This window comes from Leptonotus elevatus, chromosome 2 (genome assembly GCF_054856555.1).
Source record: "Leptonotus elevatus isolate MCC_2025b chromosome 2, RoL_Lele_1.0, whole genome shotgun sequence".
Classification (NCBI taxonomy): domain Eukaryota; kingdom Metazoa; phylum Chordata; class Actinopteri; order Syngnathiformes; family Syngnathidae; genus Leptonotus; species Leptonotus elevatus.
Window position 1 is genome coordinate 31,145,797 of NC_141240.1, and position 15,602 is coordinate 31,161,398.

Here is a 15,602-nt window from a genome sequence, read left to right on the forward strand (position 1 = left end):
ATAGGTGTACCTATTGTTTAGGCCAGTGAGTGACGCTTTAGTGACAAAGACCAATTCCAGTGGTTCCAAGTTTGTACATTGAAATGAGTTGAACAAGTAAAGTTGAAATTATTGATGATTGAGTGGTGTGCAGAAAATTGTGAATTTAAGGAAATGATCAAAATTGACAGCGTCCCTTAATAAGCGTCCACTCATTTATCAGACCCAATTTAGCTTTTGCACAATTGATTGATTTAGATGTGCTCCATCTAAAAAAGGCATACACTGGCTGGACTTTGCAGATCCTGAGCGTATTATAAAGTGAGATCAATATAATGCTGTTAGTGTTTGTGTCTTGAACAGTATCTTAAGACATATTGGAAATCCATGTTGAAGCACGAAGGCAGTGGCTCCGGTCTCCGCTTGTTAAGTCCACAGGGGCTCGCTGTATATTCGATGCTGCAGTCAGATGGAGCGGTGGTGCGCAGCGGATGTGTATGACAATTGCACGTACACGCATATTCAACGGTGACACACACGACACAAATGATGTAGGCATAGATTATTTATTTAATAGTAATTGTTTACCCAGCCTCTTCAACATACTGCATGTAGCAGACAGACAATGAGATTCCAACATACTCCTTAAAAAATGATTATGAAAAAATAACAAAGATACCACAGTGTGATGCACTATAACTGTTTGTCCCTTCTGCCTTTCCTTATTTATCAGCTGCATCCATTCACACACATGAACAATATTGGTAATAACACACTGAATTGTCATCACACACACGCACACAATTGCAAATTGTAAAAGGTGATATCCCTCCCCCCCCCACACTTTTTGACAATATAAAATAAATTCAACCCTTTTTGGCTTGTCGAACGCAACAGGAGGTTAAATTACCCTTAAACATAACAACACAAAAGCACATCTACGGCTGCATAAGGTGCACCTGCACAAGGAAATCAACACAATAATTTGTGATTACAAATATAATAATACTGTATGTTATGTTTGATTGACTGTGTGAAAGGTATTAATTAACGTGCTTTTGCCTTCATGAGTCACAGCAGAGAAATGCATCTACAATAATAAGCATATTGTTGAATTAATACATTTTTAAAAGTATCAATCATAACTGAGCACTGTATTATAATCCTTGTTTGGGCATAATTGTGATTTACTTATTGTATTGGGTCTTGTTCAGGTGTGTATTTTTGCACCAATATTAACTCATTCACTGCCATTGACGGCTTTAGATGGCAAAAATTCATTTGAACTATTTCTGTTAGCTTAATTTTTTTTTACACTTTAACAAGAGTATGAAAACCTAGATTTTTTTTTATTGTACATTTAGAACAGATATAAAATTTGTAATTAATCTATTGAAGTAATGTGATTAATTACAATTTTGACGACCTAATTTCTAATAATCTTTTCTTTTTTTAAATAATATTTTTTCAAAAAACTAATTTTTAATAATCATTTAATTTTTAAAATAATATTTTTTTCAATAAAAGAAAAGATTATTAAAATTAGGGCGTCAAAATGTTTTATTGTAATCATTCGCATGACTTCAACAGTTCGCTCATGATTAATCAAATATGTTATATCTGGTCTAAATGTACAATTTTTTTTTTCTTACTCTTGTTAACAAAAGTGGGGAAAAAATGTTAAACTAATAGAAATAGTTCGAATGAATTTTTGACGTCTATAGCCGTCAATGGCAGTGAATGAGTTAATAGAGAGCAGAAATGTTGAATTAAATACTTCGATGGTCAGTACAAAGAACATGATTTTCTTTATGAACACAATTATTGCATAACAAACAATGCGAGCGATGGTGTTGTTTTGATATGCATTTCAAGTTCATATGTATCACATTAGAATGTTTTGTATATTTTAGAGCCACAAAGGAGGTTGTTAAATGTCCCCCATATAAATCAACGTAATTGTAATTTTCCCTTTTCTATCCCCCCAACCACTCTTTTATTATGATTATATTGATGTTTGTGTGAGTGTGTCTGCATGTGTGCATAGGCCTCCATGCGTGTGTGTTGAGTTGTGTGTCTCTTCCGTATGACGAGTCTACTCTTCTGTTCCTGCGATTATTGTCAGTCTGGGTAGATGAGGAATCCGGAGAAGGTGCTGTACTTGTTTGTGTTGCCCCCGTGGACCTTTCCGCCATCCAGCTGCACACACACCTCGTCGCCAACATCCAAGTGCAAGATCACACTGTTGGACGCGTAGTCGTAATTCTGATCGGCGTCCTGAGCGATGGCGCTGGCTCTTACCTGTCACTCCGCAAAGGACACACGTATTAAAGAGTTAGATTTCGGATTACAACCGAGCACACGTGCGAATGAATTCATCACTTTTTCAACAGCTCCGTGCGCTCAGCGGCCGTGCGTCAATCTTCCGTCACCTTTTTGCTCACGTTCAATTATTGATGACTCATACCTAAGTATGACAATGTCGCTTTTTGGGGTCGACGGTCACGGCGTATAAACAGATGGAAAGCTCGGTGACCTGTGACCCCCCCCCAGAGATGGACTGAGAACACAGACGGTCTTTTTTTGTATTGATCTGCTATGGTAGGGGGTTGTGTGTGTGTGTGTGGGGTGGGGGGGGGGGGGGGTCTGATTAGGATTTGGAGATAAGCGACATTGCCCAAGATAACAAGAGCGGAGGAGTGCAGCAGCAGCATCAATAGCGCAGCTGCTATTGACCCGTTGCTTACAGTATGATCCTGGATATGCATGATATTGAGTGGTCGGTACCAAAGCCAGACAGCTTCCCATTTGCATGCCGTGTGCGAGCTGGGGCTTATTGACCCAGAGGCAGTGGATCTTTACTTGTTTGCTAACACATTTAATTGGGTTTACTCTTTCTTGATGTTTAAGTACACGTGCCTCGATTGACGGGGGAAACAGGATTTCTGTTAGTGTGCTTTATGGGTGACAACAAAAATGCTGTTGCATTCCATGTGGTGAAAGTTATGAGGATAGGCCATCACTAGCAAGAGGGCTGGCCTTTTGTGACAAAATCTCTGAACACTTATTCTCTCAATTAGTGTCTTTACTGACACTCGATGATCTACATCCATACAAAGGACATGTTTCTTTGTCTATGTCTCTCAGGAACGCTGTTGTCCTTAAAACTTTTTTACACGGATACTAAGTTAATCCAACAGCAGTTTGAAGCGGTTCATAAATCTGTGTAGCGTTCTTTCTGAGCTTAACGCAAAATATTATTGCGTATCGCACTTCCAAAGTGTCTCAGACTCCGATTTATTGTCATTCGGCAAATGTTGTCATGTCAAAAAATGTACATCACGAAATGAAAACACAGAATAAAAAGTTAGACAGTAAGTAAAATAAAACCCTAAATTCAAAAACTTGACCACCAAAAAATGTACACTTACACTTAGGGCAGGAGATTTTAACCATTATTTCTGTTATTTATTTATTTATTTATTTATTATCCTTTTCTACTTCAGCTCCTGCAGTGACATCACATGTGCTGTGATGGCTTGATTACAATTTCAGCTTTCCGGCACCCTCGTATTTGTCAGTGGAGACTTCAATCTCGTTTTCTCGCTCTCATTAACAAACAGCCTCACACCTGCGCAAGAGGGCGTAAAACTAGTTTTATTTATTGTATTTTATGTTTGATCTAGCGGAACTTTGTTGCAACTGTAGTTCTCTATCAGAGTTGAGTTGAGTCTATGAGTGCTTGTATGTCTACGTGTGCCCTGTGATTGGCTGGCTACTTATGCAGAGTAGACCCCTTCTCTCACCCAAGCTCAGCTGAGATCCTAATGAGTAGTGCAGATGGAAAATATCTTATCAACCGATGACAAGAAAATGAAGAGCGATACAAATTAAGTTAAGGCTCTGACTAAATGAAGTGTCTCTGGGTAGCCGTGCATAGCATTTAAAAGCGCAAGGCACCATAAGTATCACATACTCTAATAGCAATATGTGACGGCAAGAGATGGAAGTAAGAATTCCACCAAACTATTATCATTGCGACAGTCTGCACAGAAAAAGTGTGAATCAGGAAAGTGATTTCAGTAAGAAAACTAAAGAGGCTAAACATCGAGCGGAGCAAGTGAAGGCTGGCCTGACCACAATCCTGCATTGGTAGGCCCACGCAAAATATGACTCCAGCTGCAGGATATCAAATTGGGTAAAAAAAAATATATTTTTGTTGTTTGTTTGTTTTCCGGGAGAGCTCAGTATTGTTCATTCGGTAATTTTACCGATTTGACATGTCATCATCATTGTGCTCTCTCTTTTTTTTCTTTTCTTTTTCTTTTTTTTGTATGTGGGTGAGTATGTGTGTGTGCATGTGTGTGTGCATGTGTGCGTGCGTGTGAGTGTGTACTCATTAGTTCACCTAAAACCTATTAAAAATCCCACACCGTTCACCTAAACCGAATACTTCAGAATCCAGCTAGAGTCGTGAGTTTGTCAGGAGACCCGAGGAAGGATCAAAGAAAAGAAAGGAAAGTGAAATCCAGCACCGACCAGACATTACCTACTACCCACCGGGTTACTAACCAGAGTCTTTCACCAAATCCAGAAACATCTAAATTCCAACAAATTAGGGAGACCTCAAGAGACCAAAGGAGAGACTGAGGAAAGGAAGGAAGCAAATTGGGTCTTATTTGGAGTGTGAAAGAGGATGAGCCCAAGGCACAGTGTGTTGGTTAGTGAGGTTATTATAGTTAATGAAATTTTTATTTTTTTTTATCTAAAACTGATTAAATTTGGGGGGTTTTGTTTTTAAACAATAAGCGGTTCGGAGGATGGATGCATGGATGGAAAATAAAAATGAAAGAAAAGCGAAAACTAAATTAAATTATAATTCAACATTTAGAAAACTAACTAAAGCCAACTATATAGCTAAAGCGTCCTTTGTTGCCATTTAATTCAAAATATGAGCTTTCGGGGTTGCTACTGTGCTACTGTATGGCTGTATAGAAGTACAGAAGAAGAAAGGTCAAACAATGGTTTGGGAATTGTAGTTTACTTTATTACGCAATGCTAATTGTAACCTTTTATTTTTATCTTGCACTTGGACACATACTCCTTATACATATAAAAATGAAACTGATACAAATTAAACTAAAACAAAGTGTTTTTTCTTGACTAATGAAATCTAACAAACCTGCTTTAAAAACGTTTGGGTTTTTTTAAATGCCGAGAAGGAAATAATAACAAACCGTTATGCTAAATCCCAAACTATTATATTCCTGGTGGTCGGATGAAAAAGTGTTTGAATTCATGAAACCATTGCATCTGAAACGCCTCCTCAATAATTCTGGTGTAGAAGCCGCAGTCACTGGACATATGTCAGCAATCAGCGGCCTTGTGTCTAGCTGAGTGTTCGTCTGCGTAGGGACCATTCAATCTCTGTCACCCCGCAGACGAACCGTACACATCTCCATGACAGCTGTGGAGTATAATCTGCAACCAAACTACCACCAAAACTGTACGTGCAATTTGATGGTAGTACGTGAGTGAAAGGATATGTTCAAAAAACTAATTAGCACCAATCATTTTATTTTTAAGAAACCTAGCCACCTGAAACTATGGCTGGAAAATGAAAACATATACCCATCCCCTGTTTACCAACATGTAGGCACAAGCCTAGCAAACAAGAGGCAGAGCAAATGGAACTCTGGCATCTGAGAGAATTCAGAATCCGCGCCGCATTAGTAACGTTTATGCTCGACTTATACGCTTGTCACTGCTTTTTGCAATTGATTATGCATTAAAAAACAACAACTTCAAACTGATAATACTTAGCTTTAGAGAATGTAGCGTTAGTATTAGCGTAGCATCTAGCGTTTGAACATTCCTTTTTTCTCCCCTTTTTTTTTCTTTTTTCTTTTTTAAGAACACTCCATTACGAATAAGCCATCCTATCAATGTAGCAGCTGTGGCCAATGGCAGCTTGTTTACAGTGCTCATGCTACTTTAGTAATGCTGGCGGTCCTATTTTGATGAAACTCGATATATATTTGCTGTAACCATTTATCTGGACTACACACTTTTATAATCACATCCCATTGTGAATTCCAAAGCCAGGCAGGAAATAGTTAACTCATTACATTAACTCATTCACTGCCATTGACGGCTATAGACGTCAAAAATTTATTTGAACTATTTGTATTAGTTTAACATTTGTTTCCACTTTTGTTAACAAGAGTATGAAAACCTAAAAAAAAAAAATTATTGTACATTTAGAACAGATATAAAATTTGTGTTTAATCATGAGTTAACTAGTGAAGTCATGCGATTCAATTACGATCAAAAATTTTAATCACCTGATGCCCCTAATTTTTAATAATCTTTTCTTTTTTGAAATCCCGTCACACATTTTATATCTGTTCTAAATGTACAATATTTTTTTCTAGGTTTTCATACTCTTGTTAAGAAAAGTGGAAACAAATGTTAAACTAATACAAATAGTTCAAATAAATTTTTGACGTCTATAGCCGTCAATGGCAGTGAATGAGTTGATATATAGGAAAAGCTTGTTTATTTTTGCTTATATTGTATTGTAGGACATTGTACCTAAAAATACGAAAACGAGCCAATACAAAGTGAGTGAATATATTTAAATAGGCACTATAATCCTCAGGAATTCCTCCAGCAATCCATTTAGTCATCCATGAATAAAGGTTAAATTGTTGTTGTGCTTGACGTGTTTCGTGACAGCCAATATCACATTTGCATCTTTGGCTGCGGCTGACAGTGACGCTGTGGTGGTGACATCCTATCAATGTCAGGCACATGTCATCCTGCTCATTATTTTTGGCCAAGCGGCGGCAGACAGGGAACACTTTCACCCCATTAGGCTGCAGCAGATTCTTATCTCTTCGTGTGTGAATTCTTTACAGCAAAAAAAAAAGAAGGGATTTTCACCAATATGCAAGAAATGAATTGATGCTTCCGCTGGAGTTGTTGTGTTTGTAGCAATAATACAATGAATACACCATAAAGTCAGAGAGCATGGGGGGGTGGGAATTAAAACAGGAAGTCAACAGAGGTGTTTGATATGAATGGAGTAGAGTACGCAGACTGATCTAGCACACTGTTGATCCCCAAGCAAGGTGTGGGCTACAAAGCAAGCGGCAAGAACCCCTAGGGCTCGCCAATGGCAGTTTCCGCCCTAGCCCTTTCATTAAAAGTCACCTGGGATTACTCAGACACCACAAGGGAGGAGGAGGTACCCGGTGCAGTTGCGAAACCGTTTTGTATACAAGTAGAGCCTCTTGAGTTGAAAGAAATCAAAGTGTAGAAAAAGAACAAGGGTCTGGGGGAGGAGGATGGGGGGGGGGGGGGGGGGGTCCAGCATCACGAACTGATCAAGCAAGGCTATTTTGTGAGACCAGAGAGATGCGGGGCTATATGAAGTCTTGTTTTCATCTGTGGCGCTGCGCTCCACGGGTAATAAAACTGACAGGATTCATTCACTGTGATATACTGACCTCTTAGAGCGAAGACAATAGAAAAGTAGCTGTTAAACTCACCTAAGGGACCACAACACATAGGAAGACGGTTAAGGAAGGGCTGGAGAGTGGGCTTCACTTTACCATGTGTGTGCGCAAATTGATTATTTATTGAACAGATCGTCTTTCTCCGTTGGGAGCCGAAGGATTACGCCAAGTGTCTATAGCATGAACCATATCCCAGATTGCTGTTGTCTGCCACTCAGTGTTATGCTTCATAATGGACAGCAAGATTGTCTTGGTCATAGACGCCCAGCAAGAGAGGAACTCTTGTGAATAGTACGTGCAACTCGGGTGGTGTTTCCACTCATATAAGAAGAGATCTTGGACCTTATTTTTTAAGGCTAATTAGATTTCACCTGTAACATATTCATATCATTGAGAACGTTCCTACAGGTAGCAGCATGTGATGCTATCTTTACAACACTTGACCTTTGAGGAGGTTGTTAAAAGAGACCATGACGGGTGAGAAAACGGCAAAAGAGTGAACGGAACATTGGGTCTATTCATTGCAATGCTCATTGGGTGTCATTATTATATATTCTCTATAGGTCATTCTGTGACTAAACATTCGTCAGCGACATGGTTAGGGACCACTGGCAATCTAATTAGGTCTATTACAAAACCTGTGTCATAATGATTTAAATAATCTGAGCTCTCATTTAGTTACTGTTAACAACGCATTCACTTGATCTATAGCTTGATCTATAACTAACTCTTAATCAATTTATTCAACTTATCCCATATTTTTTCTGGATGGATGTCCTACCTGACTCCAACTCAACTGCTAATCTAAGTTTGGCCCTTCATGAGGTTAGGTTAGCAAATGGCTAACTGCTATTCCCAGTTGGTCACTCATTCCAAGTACTAAGTCTGATCCTGCTTAGCTTCCAAGATCAGACATGATTTGGCCCTTTCCTTTCAATTGTTATTTTTAAATAATATTTTTATATTGTTTCTCCGAGCAGCCCAGTAGACTAGTGGTTCGATTTTAACCACGAAGCGTTCTACTGTTATAACATGCCAGTTTTCACCAGCTCCTTCCTCCCCCATTACAAAATAATGAATGTGAGGTTCATGGAAAAGTCAATAATGTGCTTAGTTATGCTATAATTAATTACACACAATGGAAGAATCCTTAACAAAAAGTTTATCGCATGATTTATTATTATGCCTTTACTTAATCACTGTACTAGTGTGAATAAATTAGACACTTGGGTAATAATATGGAGCGCACCTTTGCTAAGAACGGCATAACGTGTTTTCTTATTCCGCTCTCGTCAATAACCTGCTATGGTAGGCTTTTGTGAATTTCTTTGCTCATACAAAAAAATAAAATACAATTAGGTCAGACTGCAGTACTGGATTCTGTTCATTGTCTTAAGATCCCCAGCCTCAAATTTTATCCTCAGGTTGCCTATGCAACTTTCTTGTATGGAGCTAAAGCTACTTTGTGTATTTCGTGTGCACGTACCTAGTTCATCGCCACAAATGACTATTTCCTGGCCTCAAATTAGCATTTTTGTTTGTGCATTGTTGCCCACAATTGAATCCCCCACCCATGTCATGCCTGGGGCTTCATAGTATAAAAAGATGCTTGAATAAAAAAAAAAAAGAGGTCATTTTTAATTAAATTTGGCAGGTGAGTCTGCGATGGTTACTTCTTTGCTTTAGAAACTAGTCTCTCCCAGATGCAGGAAAAAAAACAATGCTACATTCCCCACAATATCATTTCCTGCTGCCCTCATGAGAATACCTCGTGTTTTCCTCTTTTTTTTCCCAGGCACAATTTGTATTAAAATCCTTTAAAGTCATAAACATGTCATTCAGAACAGTCTTCACAGCTCGCATAGCTTATGATGGCTTGACATCAACATTATCATTTCATTGCCTGGCAGGTTGATTGTCATGTCACCGACATGCTGCCTACTGAAGCAAGACTCATGCTCCTCAATCACAAATCCCCACACCCTCAATCCCTGTCAGGCTGCAATGATTTGTGAAAGTTAGATTGAGGTGTGAGCATGTCGGGCTCACAGAGTGGGGATTTAGGGAATGTAATAGATATTGGATCTATGGGAATCCCATGGAAGCCCTGCCGCAGTCAGCACATCCTCCTAAGATGTGGGCATCACATTACCAACCTTTTGTAACACACACACACACACACATACACTGTCCTCGCGAGACCTTAGTAGCATTTTGTTCAGAGTAGTGCTCTGTAATTAATAATAACTAAACTAATATTTATTTTCTGCAGTGTTCTCTGAGGGATTTTATTGAATACGTGAATGTTAATGGCACAATAAAGCACATTACATTTGGGCTTGTAAGGTCTCATAATAGTCTATTCTGGAACACTGGTTAATAAGTCCTCTTAAATAATATTGGAAATAGAAATAATCCATTCCAGAGCCAAACTGTCATCATCATAAAAAAAAGTTCCAGGCCTGGTGTCACAGAAAATGCGACTTTCTGCAGCTACACACTCCTAGAAGGATTCATCGAGGATCCTCCATAGCTCGGTCGTCACGGCCATCTTGATGTCATCCATGGCTTCAAAAACACATTCCCTTGGTGACCCCCTTGAACTAGTCAAAGAGGGGGGAAAAACTTACACAGAACCCAGTTTGGGGAGTTGAGTGTTTGGGAGCATGTCATGGTGAAGTCATTACAACTTGTCTTGGAAAAATTCTCGCCTCTTCTCATGTGTTAAACGATGCAAACTGCACATGATCTCTTTAGTAGATATAGCCTCCTACTTGGTCAACTGACCGTGTGACAAGAACTGACAGTAGACGATGCCCCTCACATACGCTCAACATGATTTTGGAATTCAACTATGTTGCTTTCGTCGGTCTTGGCGGTGTCGAACTCTTCAGCTGAAGGCTTTGGTATTTGGTCTGTGGGTCGTACTGGAAGATCCATGACCCATCAATGAGGATGACTCTCCCTAGCAAGTCTGGTCTCATCATCACTCACTTTGATTGATTACCTGACACAAAAGCATGTGGAAAAGAAGTTTAATGGCTGCGGAGCGCTGAGGGGACAGGTATATACTCGGCGATTAAATTGAAGGGTGAAAACTCGGACTTTTGGCTTTTGTGACACTAGTCCGGAACTTTTCTGAATTTTATTTTCTATACATTTTGTACTTATAATTTTTGGGTTGTTCCAATGATGGCAGCAGTTTGGACTATGGGGATAACATGCTCAAAAGATTGTGGTTTTCTTTTCGACTATCCAGTAAAAGTGCAAAACGCAGAACTCTTTTCTGTCTACCTGTGGCCGACCTTGACGACCTGTCAAGCCGAGACGTGCCGAGCGTGTGTCGCTTGGTCATCGTGCCCGAACTCGTCCTGGCCTTCGCTGCCAGCCTCCCCGATGCCTCGTCTAGCGGTCCACTGTCTCCACACCTCCGTGAAGTCATCCATCTTCTTCTGCATCACCCCCTTATTCCCGTCAACTCGCTTTTCTTTTTATTTTCGTTTTCCCTCTCATATACTCCGAGTGGACATCTCAGCTTGTGCTTGTCATGTCAAGGTGCTTGTATTTCATTCATTCTCACTCACTCTGTCTTGTGTGTCTGTCATGGTATGAAGGTTAGAATGCAAATGGGATTGCAGGGGGTGGGAGGGTGAAGAGGCTTTTGTGGTGGTCAGGCAACAAATAAAATCCAAGCAGATTTGCCGGCAAAAAAAAAAAAAAGGACAAACAAACTACAGGGCGTTTGATTCTACACTTTGCAATCCAACCTGGTGGCCATTTTTTAAACCCGAGCCACCACCCCAGGCACACAGCAGCCTGTGGGCTTTAATATCACCAAATATAATCAAGTACTTTGCAGCTTTGACTGCCCCTCATACCCCTTTTCCCACCAGCTGCTCGCTTTCTGTCAAGCCCTGTTAGGCAAAGCGCTCTAGTAACGGAACTGTTTAAAGAGGTCACGTGACGGGTGTCAGATGGACCTCGGTGCAGTTAAATAATTGAGTTGAATGAAAATATAATTAATGGAGAATCAATGAACAAGTGGGTGTGGGGGAATTTACAGCAGGAAACTATAGTGCAGGATCTAATCTAAAATGGTTCAATTATTTAGCAGGTGAAGATGACTTGAATGACAATATAGGACATTAGATAGGCCACTCGACGTATATTTGCTCATGTGCTCAAGTGCTTTTCCTTTCAAAATGATGAGGAGGAGAAACGATTTCCAACATTTTCTATTATCTGCAATGGTCAGACTCACAAAACAGTTATGAGCACATACCGGCGTTTCAATCATTACTTTTTTGATTTCAGGGGAGATTTGAGTAAATGCGCTTGCATGACTAATGCTTTCCTGAATTTGGAGTCTTCTAACGACATCGTAGTGATATATCCTGCCTCTTATTCTCCTCTCTCACGCACACACACCCTACACCCCACCACGCACTCATCCCTCTCTATCTTTAATTAGTGTCTGGGGAATGCACGAGTGGATGAGTGGACTGTCAATTTTGCATTAATTATTAATTTAGCTGAGATGTCAACTGACTGGACGGCGTAGTGATGGACGTTCCTGCGGTGCTCTTTTGCACTTCTGTTTAGCCGATAATCAAGCTCGATGTGTGATCCTCTCTAATTAGACTGTTCCCTTTGGTGACGGCTGCGTTCTGCCACTTGTCACACGCACACATGCAAATACAGGTGACAGGCAGGCAACTTCAGACTGTATGAATCCCCCTTTAAAGGGGAAAAGATTGCTCTTTCATTTCTCGTCTGTCATATGGCCAATTGCTAAGTGAAGTGTGCTCTGAATGTGAGGATGTCAATGTTGTTGCTGAACATGGGCCACTAGTACGTAGTACGTAGTAAACACATCTATTAGGTCACTGATAGTGTACGCATGCCTTTTGGACGGACAGCATTGGAATGATTCCAGCTCATTGGTGGTAGTCACTGTGTCAATTGGAGTCAGTGAGAGTGTGAATGTTCCTCTGTCTGCGCTCTATATGTGCGCTCTGATTGACTGGTGTAATTGAACAATTCACATTTGATTTTCTGTACCTGCCTCCGTTGTGTTTTTGTACCTTCAATAGTGAATCGCAACTGTCTTTGTTTAATTAGAACACATAAGAAGTGACAACAATGAAAAGTGGAGGTGTGAAGTTGATTGCATGCGTTTACACAAGCGTAAGAATACTCCACCCACCACCAACATCACCTTGGAAACCTCACTGATAGGCCACAGTTTGCTTTTTTTCCCTATTTTTATTTTATTCTTTTTTATTCTTTTTTATTCTTTTTTTCTTTCTTTCTTTCTTTCTTTCTTTCTGCCGCAACACATGGACAACGTCATTACGCAAATAGAAACGTCATTTTGGCTTTTAATTCTCTACAGTCAATAAAATACATTATATTCATTTCACTCTCCATGCTAAATAAAGTAGTCTAAAAGTGTGGTTCTTTACCTCTGCTTGAGTATTTCTGGTGGGTTGCGCACCAGAAGCATGGACTTATACACACGCATGTGTGTATAGATACACACAGCGGCATTTTCGCCGTAGAGACAGAAAATAACGTGAAAAAGCTGCAGAGGAATCAATGTTTTCAGGTGAGACTTGTTTAGTAAGTGGGATGGCGCTGCGCATTCCACTCATTCCTATACTCCAGTCCAAAGACCAAGATTCCTTGTGAATAGAGCATGTGCATAAGACAAGCCAATGCCCCATTCAATGGAGGTATTCCGAATGTGTTTATATGAACAAATATTCGGGTTAGAAAAGGGGTAGCTCAGGGGTCTTTTTCAGGAATTTTAAAAAACAGAATAAGCGCATATTCAGGTTTTATGCAGGTGTTTACATGGTCTTTCAAACCCCGAACAGTGCCAATATTTGAGTTTTAAAAGGGTTATTGACTCCATGTAAACGTACTCTGCATCTTCCTGGATCTTTTGCGTATGAGAAGGTTTAAAAATCCAGCTTTGGCCAGACCCCTAAAATGCTTTCATCTCTTCAGGTGGAAATATCCGACCTCTTTCATAAGATAATAAATTGCACAAATAATTTTGTCTTTTCAGTATTTGTTTTTAAGTGTTCTATATCAGACAAAATATGTTTTACACTGGCAACCCATCATGAGTATAGACTGCCTCTTGCACACAATCAGCAGGGATAAGCTCTGCCTTCTTCGTAACCCTGAACAGTGGTCGAAGAATGGATTGATTGTCCACATGCTTCTACAAAGCCACAAGCACACATTTACTCACCAGTCCGTTCTTCTTCAGGTCCGCCCACATGCTGGTGCCGTCACCTCCTCTCATGAGCACATGATAGGTGAAGAAATATATGCCAGGCAGTGGGCAGGTGAACTTGCCAGTGCTGGGCTCGTAGTAGTTGCCCACATTGGTTACCACGTCATCAAACCTCAGCACTTCGCTCCCCTCATGCTGCTTGCGGAGCCCTGCATAAAAGGCAATTTTGGGAGTGTAGAGGGAGGGAGAATAGCCGCCAGGGCCCGGACCTGGGGGACCTTGCGGTCCAGGCTTGCCTGGCTCCCCAGGGGGCCCACGTGCTCCTGGGGCGCCAGGGATCCCCGGAGGTCCCCGGATGCCAGACCTGATCTTCTTCCCAGAGTAATCCTGGGGTGGCGGAGACACCGCTGTTAATTCCTGGCCTGGCTGAGAGGTGGCGTAGGGATCACAGACCATCCTGCAGCTTCCGAGCATTTCATAATGGCTACCTTCGCTTCCCGCGCTTCCTCCTTTGGTTGTGTGGACCAGTAGGGGAATGGCCACGAGTAGAATTAAAACCATGGCTACTCCTACGGCGGCGCCAATCACGCGCTTCCTGCGGCTGAGGCGCGAAGCAGCCAGTGTCAGAAAGTCCTCCTCCCCTTTGACTGGAATGGTGCCCGCCAGGGTGAAGCCTCTCAGGGAACCAGTATGATGTGAAAAGGTGGACAAAGATGTGAGCAAGGGGGAGGGAAGTGTGTAAGTGGGACAAGTGTACTGAGAGATGAGGGAGGCCAAATGGCAGACAGCCAGAGGAACACAAGCAGATGAAAAGCTCCAAGAAAAATGATGAGGGCGTCCAGGGGCGATTAAAAAAAAAATATATATCTAAAAGTCTGTGATTAGAAATATAAGAAACATGAAGCTTTACCACTGTGGAGTTTAAGATGATAAATATTTTGGCCAAACAAAAAATACTACCAAAAACATAGTTTAATAGAAGAATTTGGATTTGATTTTAATCTCAAACCTCTTCATGTATTTGCATCAAAGATAAATCATAGTTGGCACATAATATAAAGGAGTGCTGCCAAATTCACCTTAATAGGGAAGGGCTGTGCACGTTCTATTTTTTTCTTCGATGTTCACACAAACAGTTGTCATTCAAGAAGCCCTTATAAAGAAACACGCCTGGGCATGTGACAAAAGTTGAGCGAAAATCTTCTTCTTGACATCATCATCTTGTTTGTGCTGTCCAACAGAGCTTTGGAACACTCCCCTCCTCTTGTGTCTACTGGCTATCTGCGCTGAAGGGAGAAAAGGATACAGAATTGAAACTCAACTGTACAAAAATATGAGTAAAATACTTCATTTATTATAACACGTTTCTAAACATATTTTGAATCATACCAGCACGTGATAATGTGACTGTTTTTCATGAGCGATAACAGAGCGATAGCGTAAATATTTCAACACATTAAATGAAGTGAAATCCATCGAAGGAGTAACTTCATCTGTTTACTTGCACATCTGAGTTGGGAGGAAGGTAAAAGGCTACTTACCGTCGCTCCTTAGGAATCCCGGAGTGTATTCAATACAACAAATCCTATGAGCATCAGTCCTCTCTCGGTGGGAAATGTGGCATGCAAGGATTTCAATTAGCACCAAATCTTTGTGTGTGTGTGTGTGTGTCCAGGTAGGTGAGGGACATTGAAATCAGAATGACGTCAGAGTCATCGGAGCCCTGCATAAAAGCTTCTTCTTCTTCTTTTTTTTTTTGGTTCAATTGTTAATAGCTCCAAAATAGCAAATTTGCCGCTGCAGATGTCCACTGTATCACTGGACTGCTGTATGTTTGGAGACACACCTGTAAGAGC

At 40.6% G+C, this 15,602-nt stretch overlaps 1 protein-coding gene across 1 annotated transcript; it reads right to left on the bottom strand.

The window, feature by feature from the left end:
* Positions 1–531: 531 nt before the first annotated feature.
* On the bottom strand, positions 532–14,449 carry c1ql4a (complement component 1, q subcomponent-like 4). The gene is made up of 2 exons (XM_086068540.1): positions 13,762–14,449; positions 532–2,280 (listed from the first exon to the last, which is right to left on the bottom strand). Exons 1-2 carry the CDS (start codon positions 14,305–14,307, stop codon positions 2,101–2,103), a joined length of 726 nt encoding a protein of 241 aa, XP_085924666.1. The 5' UTR covers positions 14,308–14,449; the 3' UTR covers positions 532–2,100.
* Positions 14,450–15,602: the final 1,153 nt, after the last annotated feature.

Coding starts and splice junctions, on each gene's coding strand:
- c1ql4a (XM_086068540.1), bottom strand. CDS start 14,307: ATGGTTTTAATTCTACTCGTGGCCATTCCCCTACTGGTCCACACAACC. Junction 2,281..13,761: donor ACCTGAAGAAGAACGGACTG/GTGAGTAAATGT, acceptor GCGGAGTGACAG/GTAAGAGCCAGCGCCATCGC.